Source organism: Elgaria multicarinata, chromosome 5 (assembly GCF_023053635.1).
Source record: "Elgaria multicarinata webbii isolate HBS135686 ecotype San Diego chromosome 5, rElgMul1.1.pri, whole genome shotgun sequence".
Lineage (NCBI taxonomy): Eukaryota > Metazoa > Chordata > Lepidosauria > Squamata > Anguidae > Elgaria > Elgaria multicarinata.
Genome location: NC_086175.1, coordinates 3,118,175 through 3,132,661, shown reverse-complemented (window position 1 = coordinate 3,132,661; position 14,487 = coordinate 3,118,175). Strand labels below are relative to the sequence as shown.

General features: G+C 43.2%; 1 protein-coding gene across 5 annotated transcripts in view; it reads left to right on the top strand.

Moving 5' to 3' along the window:
• Window positions 1-14,487, top strand: part of NICOL1 (NELL2 interacting cell ontogeny regulator 1) — a 29,565-nt gene that overhangs the window by 924 nt on the left and 14,154 nt on the right. For 2 of the 5 annotated variants that reach the window (XM_063125908.1, XM_063125910.1), the window contains exon 2: window positions 13,469-13,581. In XM_063125908.1, the coding sequence (XP_062981978.1) occupies window positions 13,482-13,581 (100 nt within the window). In that variant the 5' untranslated portion in view covers window positions 13,469-13,481. Of the gene's footprint in view, window positions 1-13,353; window positions 13,582-13,776; window positions 13,904-14,487 lie in introns of those variants that run through there. The other 3 variants (XM_063125909.1, XM_063125911.1, XM_063125912.1) reach the window with 3 other exon arrangements.

Here is a 14,487-nt window from a genome sequence, read left to right as displayed (position 1 = left end):
TGCACATGTCTCGTAGCACTAGGAGCAGCCTTGGTTTTGGAAGCATCTCTGTCCCTTCGTAGTATTTTCTCTATTTCTTCCTTATCAACGAACCATTGTCATCCTCATTTACTAATAATGACCTCAATTTTTCCAGAGCTATTGATTATATAGGCAAAACAGCACTATCCATGCACAAGAGGAAGGTATTTAGCAGGCACAAGGGAAGCCCAAGATTTGTAGAAGTACAAAAATAGTTAGGGAAAGTCCCAGGGAGAACCAAACAACCAAGTGAGGAGAACTTATTTTGGGGGTGAAAAAAACTGCAGATAGAGGCAATGGATTAGAATATCATGAACAGAAGCAATCCACACTCCAAGGTTATGTTGCAGGTCCCACTTGTTTAGTTCTGTAAGGCAATGTAAAATACTACACTACTACAATACAATACTACAATAGCTTCAGCTATTGAGCGGTATAAAAATGCAATAATTAATTAATAAAATACACTGGGTTGCATTGCTTGCTTCAGCAGTTAAGATACTTCTGTATTGTCCACACTGCCTGCACAGTAGGCAATAAACTACACTTTTGCATCCCCACCTACTGAGATGAAGCATTTACTACTATGAGTATATGTGGGCAGCTCAGCCTTCACTAGAAGGGCCCCAATAAGTGCCTGCACTATGTGGGGGCTGTGTCCCATTGTCCAGGCAATGTGAGGGTTTTGTTTTCTCTCAGTGACACTGACAGGTAGTCACATCTGATTGGCTAATGTCCCTAATTGGTTGAAATTACAGGAGGAAAACGAAGCCCAAAGCAACAGCACATTGGGTTAGTGAATAAAGATTAAAACACACAAAATAGTGAAGGGAATGCATTTCAATGGGCTTTGACACCACTCACAAAACACGTTTTGTTTAAAAGCAGTTTCTAAATGGTCTAGAGATGCCTTAACCATTTTGGAGTACTGTTTGGGTCCCACATTTTGAGGTTGAGATAAACTTTATATATTCTCTAAAATTTAAGAAAATGTTAGTGCCCAAGGCATAAGCACTGTAGTTTGTTCCTCAGAGAACATTGTCTGGACCAAAGAGAGGAGATTACACAGAATCCCAGCTGTGCATTGTGCACATGCTGTAGGTCATAAATAATAATTCAAATTACATAATTCATGGATGTCTTAGTTCATGGAATGCTCCTTCTGGCCTGCTCCAACTGCTTGTCTCAAGCCTCAAAGAGGATCCAATCCAAATTACAGAATGTCCACTGAAAAGCATTGACGCTATTACCAAATGTGTTCAGGGAACAATTAACTATATGCTGAAAACTCAAAGATAATCTTGTAGAGAGAAGTGCTGCACATAAACTAAAAAATTAGGAGCATCATCAGAGAAGTGTTTTATAGCATGCTCATTACTGGCCACTCACAGATATTCACTGGTCCTTTTGATGAAGTCATCCACCTCCTGCTCCTTGCTCGTTTTTCCATCACACACACAAAAAAGACCCAGAAAATCCAATTTTGGGGGCTGTAACGAAACTTGATGCCATTTCCTGCTGTGTGCAGGAAAATAAAAACACCCACTGAACGGACCATGTCGTTGCTTGCTTCCTTGTCCCTACTGTAGGACAGAAGCAAGAGGCAAAGCAACGGTAGGGAAATGCAATTCCCTACCCCACCCTGTCTGATGATGCTCTATGTAATGGGGTTTATACATATAATAAAAGATTGAGTAACAGTTTTTATACATAGAATCATAGAATAGCAGAGTTGGAAGGGGCCTACAAGGCCATCGAGTCCAATCCCCTGCTCAATGCAGGAATCCACCCTAAAGCATCCCTGAGAGATGCTTGTCCAGCTGCCTCTTGAAGGCCTCTAGTGTGGGAGAGCCCACAACCTCCCTAGGTAGCTGATTCCACCGTCGCACTGCTCTAACAGTCAGGAAGTTTTTCCTGATGTCCAGCCGGAATCTGGCTTCCTTTAACTTGAGCCCGTTATTCCGTGTCCTGCACTCTGGGAGGATCGAGAAGAGATCCTGGCCCTCCTCTGTGTGACAACCTTTTAAGTATTTGAAGAGTGCTATCATGTCTCCCCTCAATCTTCTCTCCAGGCTAAATAGGCCCAGTTCTTTCAGTCTCTCTTCATAGGGCTTTGTTTCTAGACCTCTGATCATCCTGGTTGCCCTCTTCTGAACACGCTCCAGCTTGTCTGCGTCCTTCTTGAATTGTGGAGCCCAGAACTGGACGCAATACTCTAGATGAGGCCTAACCAGGGCCGAATAGAGAGGAACCAGTACCTCACGTGATTTCGAAGCTATACTTCTATTAATGCAGCCCAAAATAGCATTTGCCTTTCTTGCAGCCATATCGCACTGTTGGCTCATATTCAGCTTGTGATCTACAACAATTCCAAGATCTTTCTCGTTTGTAGTATTGCTGAGCCAAGTGTCCCCCATCTTGTAACTGTGCATTTGGTTTCTATTCCCTAAATGTAGAACTTGGCATTTATCCCTATTAAATTTCATTCTGTTGTTTTCAGCCCAGCACTCCAGCCTATCAAGATCACTTTGAAGTTTGTTTCTGTCTTCCAGGGTATTAGCTATCCCACCCAATTTTGTGTCATCTGCAAATTTGATCAGCGTTCCCTGCACCTCCTCGTCCAAATCATTAATAAAAATGTTGAAGAGCACTGGGCCCAGGACTGAGCCCTGCGGCACCCCACTCGTTGCCTCTCCCCAGTTTGAGAAGGTTCCATTGATAAGTACTCTTTGAGTCCGATTCTGTAGCCAACTGTGGATCCACCTAATAGTTGTTCCATCTAGCCCACTTTTAGCTAGTTTGTTAATCAGAATGTCATGTGGTACTTTGTCAAAAGCTTTGCTGAAGTCAAGATATATGACATCCACAGCATTCCCACAGTCCACAAGGGAGGTTATCCTATCAAAAAATGAGATCAAATTAGTCTGACAGGATTTGTTCCTGACAAATCCATGTTGGCTTCTAGTAATCACTGCAGAATACTGTACTAGCCTCCTTCTATATCAATCTGTTTATATTAGAAGCTGGAAAACAAGGCCAGAGAGGAGTGTAATGCGTTAATTTTATAACTAAAAGCTATTTATGCTTATAATGAATTGAGATTTATTACCTTCTACTATTTTGTTTTTGTGAGGGCAGAGATGGGCTAAGGCCAGAGAGGAGCAACATGGAAAGATGAAGAGAAAACAAAGCTGTCCAGTGTGCATGTTCTAATATTTGTTTAAGTGGTAAACAGAAAGATGCAGCAACAGCTAAGCCTACAACCAAAGTTTTATTCAAAACTGCCAGTACACCCCCTCCCCCAATGAGGCTGAGAGGGGTTGCTTTGAATAATTTCCCCCTTTGAATAGTTTCCCCATTGATGTTCCATCAATGCTTGTGCTGGACTAGTCTGTAACCCCGTGATGGTGTATTGCTGTGTGCCAGAAAGGCTAACCAAGGGTCAGAGTCTTATAACACTGGTTTATGTAGCAATTGTTTAGCTGTTTTCACAGCAGATTCCACCTTGCCATTACTTTGTGGGTATGCTGGAGAGGACATGTGGTGATCAAACTCCCAGTTCTTTGCAAATGAACAAAAATCCTCAGATGCAAACTGAGGACCATTTTCTGAAAATACTGTGTCAGGGATGCCATATCTTGTAAAATGCACCTTCAGTTTAACAATGATACATAGAATCATAGAATAGCAGAGTTGGAAGGGGCTACAAGGCCATCGAGTCCAACCCCCTGCTCAATGCAGGAATCCACCCTAAAGCATCCCTGACAGATGCTTGTCCAGCTGCCTCTTGAAGGCCTCTAGTGTGGGAGAGCCCACAACCTCCCTAGGTAACTGATTCCATTGTCGTACTGCTCTAGCAGTCAGGAAGTTTTTCCTGATGTCCAGCTGGAATCTGGCTTCCTTTCACTTGAGCCCGTTATTCCGTGTCCTGCACTCTGGGAGGATCGAGAAGAGATCCTGGCCCTCCTCTGTGTGACAACCTTTTAAGTATTTGAAGAGTGCTATCATGTCTCCCCTCAATCTTCTCTTCTCCAGGCTAAACATGCCCAGTTCTTTCAGTCTCTCTTCATAGAGCTTTGTTTCCAGACCCCTGATCATCCTGGTCGCCCTCCTCTGAAAACGCTCCAGCTTGTCTGCGTCCTTGAATTGTGGAGCCCAGAACTGGACGCAATACTCTAGATGAGGCCTAGCCAGGGCCGAATAGAGAGGAAACAGTACCTCACGTGATTTGGAAGCTATACTTCTATTAATGCAGCCCAAAATAGCATTTGCCTTTCTTGCAGCCATATTGCACTGTTGGCTCCTATTCAGCTTGCAGTCTACAACAATTCCAGGATCCTTCTCATTTGTAGTATTGCTGAGCCAAGTATCCCCATCTTGTAACTGTGCTTTTGGTTTCTATTTCCTAAATGTAGAACTTGGCATTTATCCCTATTAAATTTCATCCTGGTTTTCAGCCCAGCACTCCAGCCTATCAAGATCACTTTGAAGTTTGTTTCTGCCTTCCAGGGTATTAGCTATCCCACCCAATTTTGTGTCATCTGCAAATTTTATAAGCGTTCCCTGCACCTCCTCATCCAAATCATTAATAAAAATGTTGAAGAACGCTGGGCACAGGACTGAGCCCTGCGGTACCCCACTCATTGCCTCTCCCCAGTTTGAGAAGGTTTCATTGATAAGTACTCTTTGAGTCCGATTCTGTAGCCAACTGTGAATCCACCTAATAGTTGTTCCATCTCGCCCACTTTTAGCTAGTTTGTTAATCAGAATATCATGGGACACTTTGTCAAAAGCTTTGCTGAAGTCAAGATATGTGACGTCCACAGCATTCCCACAGTCCACAAGGGAGGTTACCTTATCAAAAAATGAGATCAAATTAGTCTGACAGGACTTGTTCTTTGCAAATCCATGTTGGCTTCTAGTGATCACCGCATTGATTTCAAGGTGTTTACAGATTGACTTCTTTATAAACTGCTCCAGAATTTTCCCAGGGATGGATGTCAGACTGACTGGCCTGTAGTTCCCAGGTTCCTCCTTTTTGCCCTTTTTGAAGATAGGGACAACGTTAGCCCTCCTCCAGTCATCCGGCATCTCACCCGTCTTCCATGATTTTGCAAAGTTAATAGACAAAGGTTCTGAGAGTTCTTCTGCTAGCTCCTTCGTTACTCTTGGATGCAGTTGATCGGGCCCTGGAGATTTGAACTCATTCAAGGAAATTAGGTGTTCTTTGACCATTTGTTTATCAATCTCAAACTGCAATCCTGCCCCCTCAACTTCTGCTTCACTTTCTCCAGGGGGTCATAGATCCGCTTTTGGGAGAAGACTGAGGCAAAGTAGGAATTGAGCGCTTCAGCCTTTTCTTTGACATCTGTTATCAATTTGCCATCGTCATTAAGCAGTTGAACCACCCTTTCTTTCCTCTGTCTTTTACTACTCACATATCTGAAGAAAGCCTTTTATTGCTTTTAGCATCTCTCGCTAATCTCAGCTCATTCTGAGCTTTAGCCTTCCTGACGCCATTTCGTTACTTCTGCGCCACTTGTCTGTACTCTTCTTTTGTAGCCTGGCCTTCCTTCCACTTCCTATATGTATCCCTTTTTGTTTTTAGGTCATCTCTAAGCTTTTTGTGGAGCCACATTGGTTTCCTCTGTTGTCTTCTATCTTTTCTCCTTGTTGGAATTGTTTGTAACTGTGCCTTTAAAATTTCCTTTTTTAAATACTCCCACCCATCCTGCACTCCTTTTCTCATTAGGCTCCCTTGCCACGGGACCTTACTTATCATAGTTCTGAGTTTATTAAAATCAGCTTTCCTAAAATCCAGAGTACGTGTATGGCTACACTCAACTTTTGTCTCCTTCATAATCAAGAATTCAAGTATGACGTGGTCACTTTCCCCCAGAGTTCCCGTAACTGCCACTTTATCCACTAAGTCATCCCTATTGGTCAATATCAAGTCAAGGATTGCCGTTCCTCTAGTTCCTTCCTCCACTTTCTGTAGGAGAAAGTTATCACCCATGCATGTCAGGAATTTCTTGGAAGGGCCGCTTTTGGCAGTATTGGTCTCCCAACAGATATCAGGGTAATTGAAGTCCCCCATCACTACTACATCACACTTCCTTGAAACACTGGCAATTTGTTTCTCAAAAGTTTCATCCTCGTCTTCTCCTTGATTGGGTGGTCGGTAGTAGATTCCGATTATCAAGTTCTTTTTATTCCTTGCCCCATTTATTTTAATCCAGATGCGTGATTGCCTTGCTCATGATTGCCTTGCTCATGTTTGAGAGAGCATTGGCCTCCCAGAAATTGAAGTAATTTGGCCTTGAGAGTTTACACCTGGTGTTGGGCCAGAGAGACAGATCGGGGATGCTGCTGGTGTACCACCCACCCTGCTGCCCAGCATCCTTCCTGACCAAGCTGGTGGAGGCGGTCTTGAGTGTGGTGTTGGAGGAACACAGGACGGAGGTTATGGGCGACCTCAACTTTCATTCTGAGGCCGTCTCTGGAGCTCTGGCTCAGGACTTTATAGCCTCCATGACTACCATAGGGCTATCTCAGTTTGTCATTGGCCCAACACATGAAGCAGGGCATACTCTTGATTTGGTTTTTGCTCCAAGCTGTGAGATGGGTAGTCTTAAGATTGGGGGGTTCCAAGTAACCCCATTGTCATAGTCGGACCATTTCCTGGTGAGATTTGAACTCACGGTGTTACTACCCTCCTGCAAGGGTGGGGGACCCATTCGGATGGTCCACCCAGGAGACTGATGGAATCCAATGGATTTCTGAATGCTCTTGGGGATTTTCCAGTGGAGAGAGCTGGTGATCCAGCTGAGGCCCTAGCCTCACTGTGGAATGGTGAGATGCGGAGGGCCATCGACTTGATTGCACCTGAGTGTCCTCTCCAGTCCTGTAGAGCCTGCTCTGCTCCTTGGTATACTAAGGAGTTGCAGTCAATGAAACAGGCTGGACGTCGGCTAGAGTGCAAATGGTGCAAGACTAGAAGCGAAGATGACCGAGCACGCTGTACAGTGCATAATCGTGTCTATTGTGTGGCAGTGCGGGCAGCAAAGAAGGCTTATTTTGCTGCCTCCATTGCGTCCTCAAGTATTTGTCCAGCAGAGCTCTTCTGGGTGGTCCATGGGCTGCTAACATCCTCCCCAGCAAATCACACTTTGAGGACAAAATCACTTCTCTCCTCAGCGAGCTTGATGGTGTTGTTAGTGCAGCTCCAGTTGAGGCGTCTGATGCCACCATCTGCCCGATTTTGTGGAATCAGTTCCAGTTATTGCAGCCTGATGATGTGGACAAGGTGCTTGCAGCAATGCGACCAATCACTTGCCTTCTCGATCCCTGTCCCTGCTGGCTTATAAAAGCAATCTGAGGAGGTTTGACTGGGTGGGTCCAGGGGGTGATAAATGCTTCCCACCTGGAAGGGGTGATCCCTGCTTTCCTTAAGGAGGCAGTAGTGCAACCACTCCTGAAGAAGCCCACCCTGGACCTGATGGTATTAGACAACTACTGCCCAGTCGCAAACACCCCTTTTTTAGGGATGGTACTTGAGACAGTTGTGGCAGAGCAACTGCAGGCATTCATGGAAGATGCTGATTATCTAGACCCATTCCAGTCTGGGTTCTGATCTGGTTATGGGACTGAATCAGCCTTGGTTGCCCTGATGGATGACCTTTATCGAGAGCGGGACAGTGGGAATGCAACCCTGTTAATCCTGCTCGATCTCTCATTGGCTTTTGATACCATCGACCATGGTATCCTCCTGGATCGACTCCGTGGGATGGACATTGGAGGCACTGTGTTACAGTGGTTCCGGTCCTACCTATGGGCTTGTTTTCAGAGAGTAGCATTGGGTGACCAGTCCTGGTCTCCTGGCAATTGAGCTATGGAGTGCCGCAGGGCACCATCTTGTCCCCAATGTTATTTAACATCTATATGAATGTTAATTAGGGGATTTGGAGCTAAATGCCATCAATACGCTGATGACACGCAGCTCTATCTCCCTGTGAAAACTAAATCAAGTGAGGCTGTGCAGGTCCTGGACCAGCGCCTAGACACAGTAATGGGCTGGATGAGGGCCAAGAAACTGAGACTGACGGCAAGCCCTGTGGGTGAGTGGTTCCTGAGTCCAGGAGACAGGCTCATTGCCTATTCTGGCTGGGGTTGCACTGCCTCTGAAAGATCAGGTTTGTAGTTTGGGGGTACTCTTAGACCCATTTCTGTCGCTGGAGGCTCAAGTAGCCGCCACGGCTCGGAGTGCCTTTTACCATCTTCGGTTGATTCGCCAACTACGGCCTCTCCTGGACAGGGATAGCTTGGCCACAGTGGTACAGGCATTGGTAACCTCAAGATTGGATTACTGCAACACGCTCTATGTGGGGCTGCCCTTGGAGCTGCTCCGGAAGCTGGAGCTAGTGCAGAATGCTGCAGCTCGGCTGTTGTCTGGAGCTGCCCCTTTCCAGCATGTAACTCCTCTGCTGAGGGAACTGCACTGGCTGCCTATTTGCTACTGGGCCAGGTTTAAGATTCTTGTACTTGTGTACAAAGCCCTAAACAACTTGGGACCAGGATACCTGAGAGAGCGCCTTCTCCCCTACCAACCTGCCTGGTCACTGAGGTCATCTGAGGGTCTGCTCCTGGTGGTTCCACATAGATCCATCCTCCGACTGGAGTCTACCAGGGGAAGAGCCTTCAGCATGGTGGCTTCCCTCCTATGGAATTCCCTGCCTCTGGAGGTCAGGCAGGCTCCAACTTTGTACTCCTTTCGGCACCTCCTGATTCCAGGAAGCCTTTCCTTAGTATCCAGCCTTGAGTCACTGTATTTGCTTCTTTTAAAATTTGTTTTAAGTGTTTTATTCTGTTTTTATTTTCATTTTATCTTGTACACCGCTCTGACATTTTCAATGGGGAGCAGTATATAAATATTCTAAATAAATAAATAAATAAATAATCAACTGTAACTAGATACTTTTTGTCCCTAAAATTAAATAAGTCAATTCCAATCTTTTCCCATGGTCTGATAGGTAATTCATGTGGTGGAAGAGTCTCTTTCTGTTGTCTATTATCACATGACTGGCATGTCTCACATCCTTCTATCAAGGATTGAAGTTGTGAGTTCATTCCTGGCCAATAAACACACTCTCTGGCCCTCCTAAGACAGCTGTCAATGCCCAGGTGTGATGCATGTAGTTTTTTGCATGACTTCCTTACACAAGGAAGCTGGAACAACTGCTCTCTGTCCTCAATCCCATCCTGTACACTGAGCTCATCTTTGATTAGGAAATATGGTTCTGCTCCTGATGGTACCTGACTTTTGTCTTCAGGCCATCCTTTCAGAATTGCTTCTTTGATTGCCTGCAGCTGAATGTCTTTTTCAGTGGCCTCTTTAATTTCATTGCGCTTAGTTGTTGAAATTGAAATCCAGGGGGTTGGACTCGATAGCCTTATAGGCCCCTTCCAACTCTATTATTCTATGATTCTATGCAATTGGGAGATAGTGCAACAGGTTGATTGACTCAATGTCTGGGTCCTTCTCCAAAGTCATTGCTGTTGGGTATATAGGCTATGCTAAGGGTATCTTCTAACACCAGTAATTGACCCCCCTGAAAAAAGTGAATTGAAATGTTTCAAAAGCACCAAATGGTAATGAAGAAACATACCCTGTTTGGTGTGCCCTGCCATGCTGGCTGCAAAACAGGTGTTTGCTCTCTTTTCCCTCCCTCCTTCGGCAAGCCTGCGGTGGATGCTTCCCATTTAAAGGGGCCAATTGAGCTACAAAATGACATTGAGCTGAAGGCAAAGTTTTAAGAAATCGTACCAGGAGTTTTGGTTTCAGAAGGAATTTTCTGATCGCTATCCTGCACTGTGGAGAGTGGTACAGAATCTTCTGGTTGCATTTCCAACATCATATTTGGTGGAATATAGTTTTAGTGTGGTCTGCCTACTTCTCTCCAAGCAAAGAAATCGACTCCAGATTACTAAATCTGGTGATTTAAGACTCATGTTAAGTGACTTTAAACCAGACATTGAGAAAGTGGTATTGCTTCATCAAGCCCATCCATCACATTAAGAATTTACAGAATAGTGAGGTACTCTACCCTAGTTATTAAATGTGATATCTAATATTCTTGCTAAATGACTATCAGACTTTGAAAAGAAGATATCACTGGATCAAGTTCATCAATTATGTTTAATTGAATAAACTAAAAAATGTAATTGGATTTTGAATAAATAGTCAATTAATTGTTACTGTTTTGAATTTTATTGTTATTATCTTCTTTAGTGGGCCATTGAAAACCGCTATTCTGAATAATGATTTTTATAGTGTAGGGTAGGGGGCACTGGCCATGAGTTTGTGGAACCGAGGGGGCGGTTACCTGAAAAAGTTTGGGAACCACTGATCTAGTACAACAAACTAGCAACCAAGCATTCAGAAAGAGTATAAACTCCTATTCCCCTGCAAACATTAGCCATAGACATGAGAGTGTTTGGATGAAGACCACCACTTTAAAACTTTACTCCTCTGGTTTATCACCACAACATTTATTAACTCGGGTTGAGCAAAGCAAAAGATGTAATTAGACAATGCCTATATGCCTATCAGCTCTACTTGAGGGCCGATTTAAAAGAATCCCATTGGAAAACCGCATATGCCCATATGGAGATGGAAGTATCGAAACAGTAGCTCACGTATTATTATTTTGTACTTTTTACGGAGACTTGAGGAAAGAGGTGATCACTCCACTACTGTTATCTATTCCAGGGCAGTCAGTTACTGCTTCTGTGTCTTTCCTTCTTGCAGACCAAAATAAGCAGGTGACAGCAAAAACTGCAAAATTTTTAGCAGGTGCTATCAAAATAAGATCTACCATTTTATCAGAGACTTAATTTCTCACAGCTCCTTTGACTGAACAGAAGTTTATTTGTTTTATTTACTTATTCTTATTTTATGTGTAAAGACTTGTATTAATTTTGGAATTTGTAGTTAATGTAATTTTTTAGAATGCAACTTGTGTAATTTTGGTCAAGCACAATCTTGCTTTTATTCTTCTGTACATCTCATTTCAAATGCTAAGGCCTGTGGCTGATGCAAATAAAGGAATTCATTCATTCATTAGCCATAGAACAAAATGGATTAAAGCTAGCACCTCATAGCTTGTTTCAACTTCAACCAGACATAACAGTCAAAAACAACCAAGAAAAACACACCTACCTTATTGACATAGCAATACCTACCTACAAAATGTTGCAGAAAAGGAAGAGGACAAGAGAGAAAAATATATACCACTGGCTATGGAAGTTAAAGAACTATAGCTACAGGAAAAAGTTACAATTATTCCGTTAGTCACATCAGTCACCAGCATCACATCATTTTTTTTCTACAGAAACCCTTCAGAAATTAGGCCTACCAAAATACATACACACCAACATCCAGAAAGCAGTCATACTTAAAACATGTTCAATAGTCAAGAAATTGCTGAATCAGTAAAAGACAACATGACTTGGCAAAGCCCATCATGTTCATCGAGAAAAAACACTACAAGCAAGAAAAGATAGATAGATGACGATGATAATAATAATAATGGCAGCCCTGTTAATTTTTTAAAAGTTTTTTTTAAGAAGGATGAACAATTGTCAGCCATTGTTACAAAATATACATCATGCCAATTATATCTAACGAATTGGAAAGGAACGTCTATGGGTCTAAAATGCATTATTTAATAGGAACATCACCTCCAAATCATCTCCCCAACTCACAGAAAACTACTGCCCCCACACACTACAAACATGCACATGCATCCATTCAGTCAAACAACCAGGCATCCCATTCAGACATCAATACACTCACACTGCCAGTACATGTGTGTGTGCGCGCACACACACTCAGGATCACAGAATCTATTCACTCGAACACCCCATGCACCCCATTCACCCATTCTCTCTCTCACTCTCACACACACACACACATACACACACACACACACCTCAGTCTTACCTCCTATTTTCTGCTGCTTCTCCGCCTGTTCCTCCTTCTTACTTCTTGCTGCTTGCTTGCTGCTGCTGCTTTCTTCTTCTTCTTCCATCTCCTCCTCCTCCTCCTCGGCTGATGATCGCACCAGCCCAGGAGAAGAGGACTAAATTGCACTGGGGGGAGAGCTGGAGGATGGAACACATCCTCTGCCCTCCCCCCATGGGCCTGGGCAGGTGCGATTGTGCCCGCCCAGCAGACACCTGGTAGGCTCTGGGTAGGGCTGCTGCATGGCGCATGCATTCCCGGAAGTCCGAGAACGCGTGTACCACTGCTGCCCCAGCATCGCTGTAGGCTTCGGCTGTGTGGGCGCAACCTGGGAGGGCTGCTGCATGGCGCATGTGTTCTCGGACTTCCGAGAACACATGCACCAACCCACCCCCCAGCTGAAGCCTAGAGCAGCTCTGGGAGGGCTGCTGCACAGCGCACACATTGTCAGAAGTCTGAGAACACATGCCCAACCCATTTTTGCCCGGACAAAATCAGGAAAAAAATGGGGATTTCCCCCTGGATCAGGTTTGGGCCCCCTGTTTCTGGTCATGTCTGGGCAAAACCGGATGTATGGTCACCCTATTTTTGATCTCCGAATTAAAATTACATTGGTGCGCCACACCGGCGATACAAGTGCAGAGGGCCTACACCAAATCCTTAAGCTCTCTATCTGGCACAATGGAGCATGAGATTACACCCTAGTACAATATGTCTTGTCCAAGTCACAAAGAAATCTCCCAGACAATAAGAATAGTATACAATGTATTTGTAAATCTTAAAATTATGGGGGCCTTATGCTTGTTCACTGAGAATTTTGAAAAAAGATATTGATGAAACCATGTACTCTTGAGTAACCTGTTTTTAAAAATATATTTAAAAATATATTTAGCCCATTTTAAAAAAATATATTTAATCCATACTTTGTGATCATGTTTATTAGCATAAAACCTACTACAAATGTATTTATAAATAATCTTCTGCCTCTGCATTGAACTGGGACAGGATTTGATCAGAAAGCCTATGTGAAGATTGCATGAAATTAGTGAGGTTCATTTATCATTATGTTGCTTTTACAATTATCAATTATTTTGATCATCTGCATCCAGCAATTTGCAGTCCAAACTTCTGGAGAAAATGTTCTGGAGATTCTTATGTGGCTGGACTAAGGAAAAGTAGTTAAAGTTTAAAATGTATGATATGATCCGGAGCAATTATGATCCATCTGTGTTCCATGGCTGAAGACAGACCTTTGTAACTAGCAGAATGTATATACTAGTGTCAATCATTATTCCTTTTTGTACCAATAGCCTGTACCAATAGCCTTTTGGTACCAATAGCCCCGGATGCCACCTGCAACCTACCCTGCACCCAATGAGGCTAATTCAATTACAACTATCTGATACTACCTATACTCCATCTTAGGAGCAGCAGACTGATGGATAAAAATATCATCCCTATTCCCCAACACCACCACCACCTTGTTACATTCAACATCTTGGCTGATAAAGACTTCTGGAGAACTCAAACAGTGGCTTGTGAGTTTCTGATATTTTTGTTGATCCTTATAAAAGTATTATGTATTGTGGGTAGTGCAAGTCTTGATATAGATTTTAATAGGATGTGGATTCCCTCTTTAAAGTACTGCCATTCATAACGAAGCAGGAAAACCATTGTTCTTTAAGCTCCCCCCCCCCTTTTAGTGGTGTGCTCTGCAGTGTTGCCATGGCAGATTCTTCCAGGCAAGAATAAAGAGAGGCAGTGCACATGCTCAGAGATACGGCTGTACATGTTTTGCTAGCAGTTTGCAGCAGCCATTCAAAGAGAGTGAGACCATCACAAAGGCAAGTGAGAGATCAGGTACATCTATTTTAAAATTTGTTGATTTGTTGAAATGCTTTTTCCCCATTTTGTAAATTGAATTATCATTAGTTGTCATTTGCCATTGAATTATGCTGTACAGATGCTATTGTTTGCTATGGTAAATGAATTGCAAGGTAACTGATCTAAAACAGGTTAATTTCCTCTGGTAATTCTTCCTTGCTTGAGGCTGTTATGATAAGCTGGCCTGAAAATGCAGAGGACATTTGCTTCACTGAAGCAATGGGAAGGGCTCCCTTCATGCTGAATGCAACAAAGACTGAAGCTGAAGTCACTTCTAGGCAGGGATCAGCACTAACATATATTGAAGGAGACATTCTGTTTTTGTAGATAGATGCAAGGACTAAAATGTAATAGATCAGCAAATTGTTGATGATTTAAAAAACATACTCAGGTTTTCATAGTCAAAATACTATTTTTAAAATGGAAATTATATGAAATTATAATATAATTTTGTTAAGCAATTTATTTTGGGATTGCAAAATGAGTGTCCTTATTCAATGCTTTTGCAAATAGACATCTGTACCACTGATATGCAGCAGTGAGCAAAATAGCTACCTTAG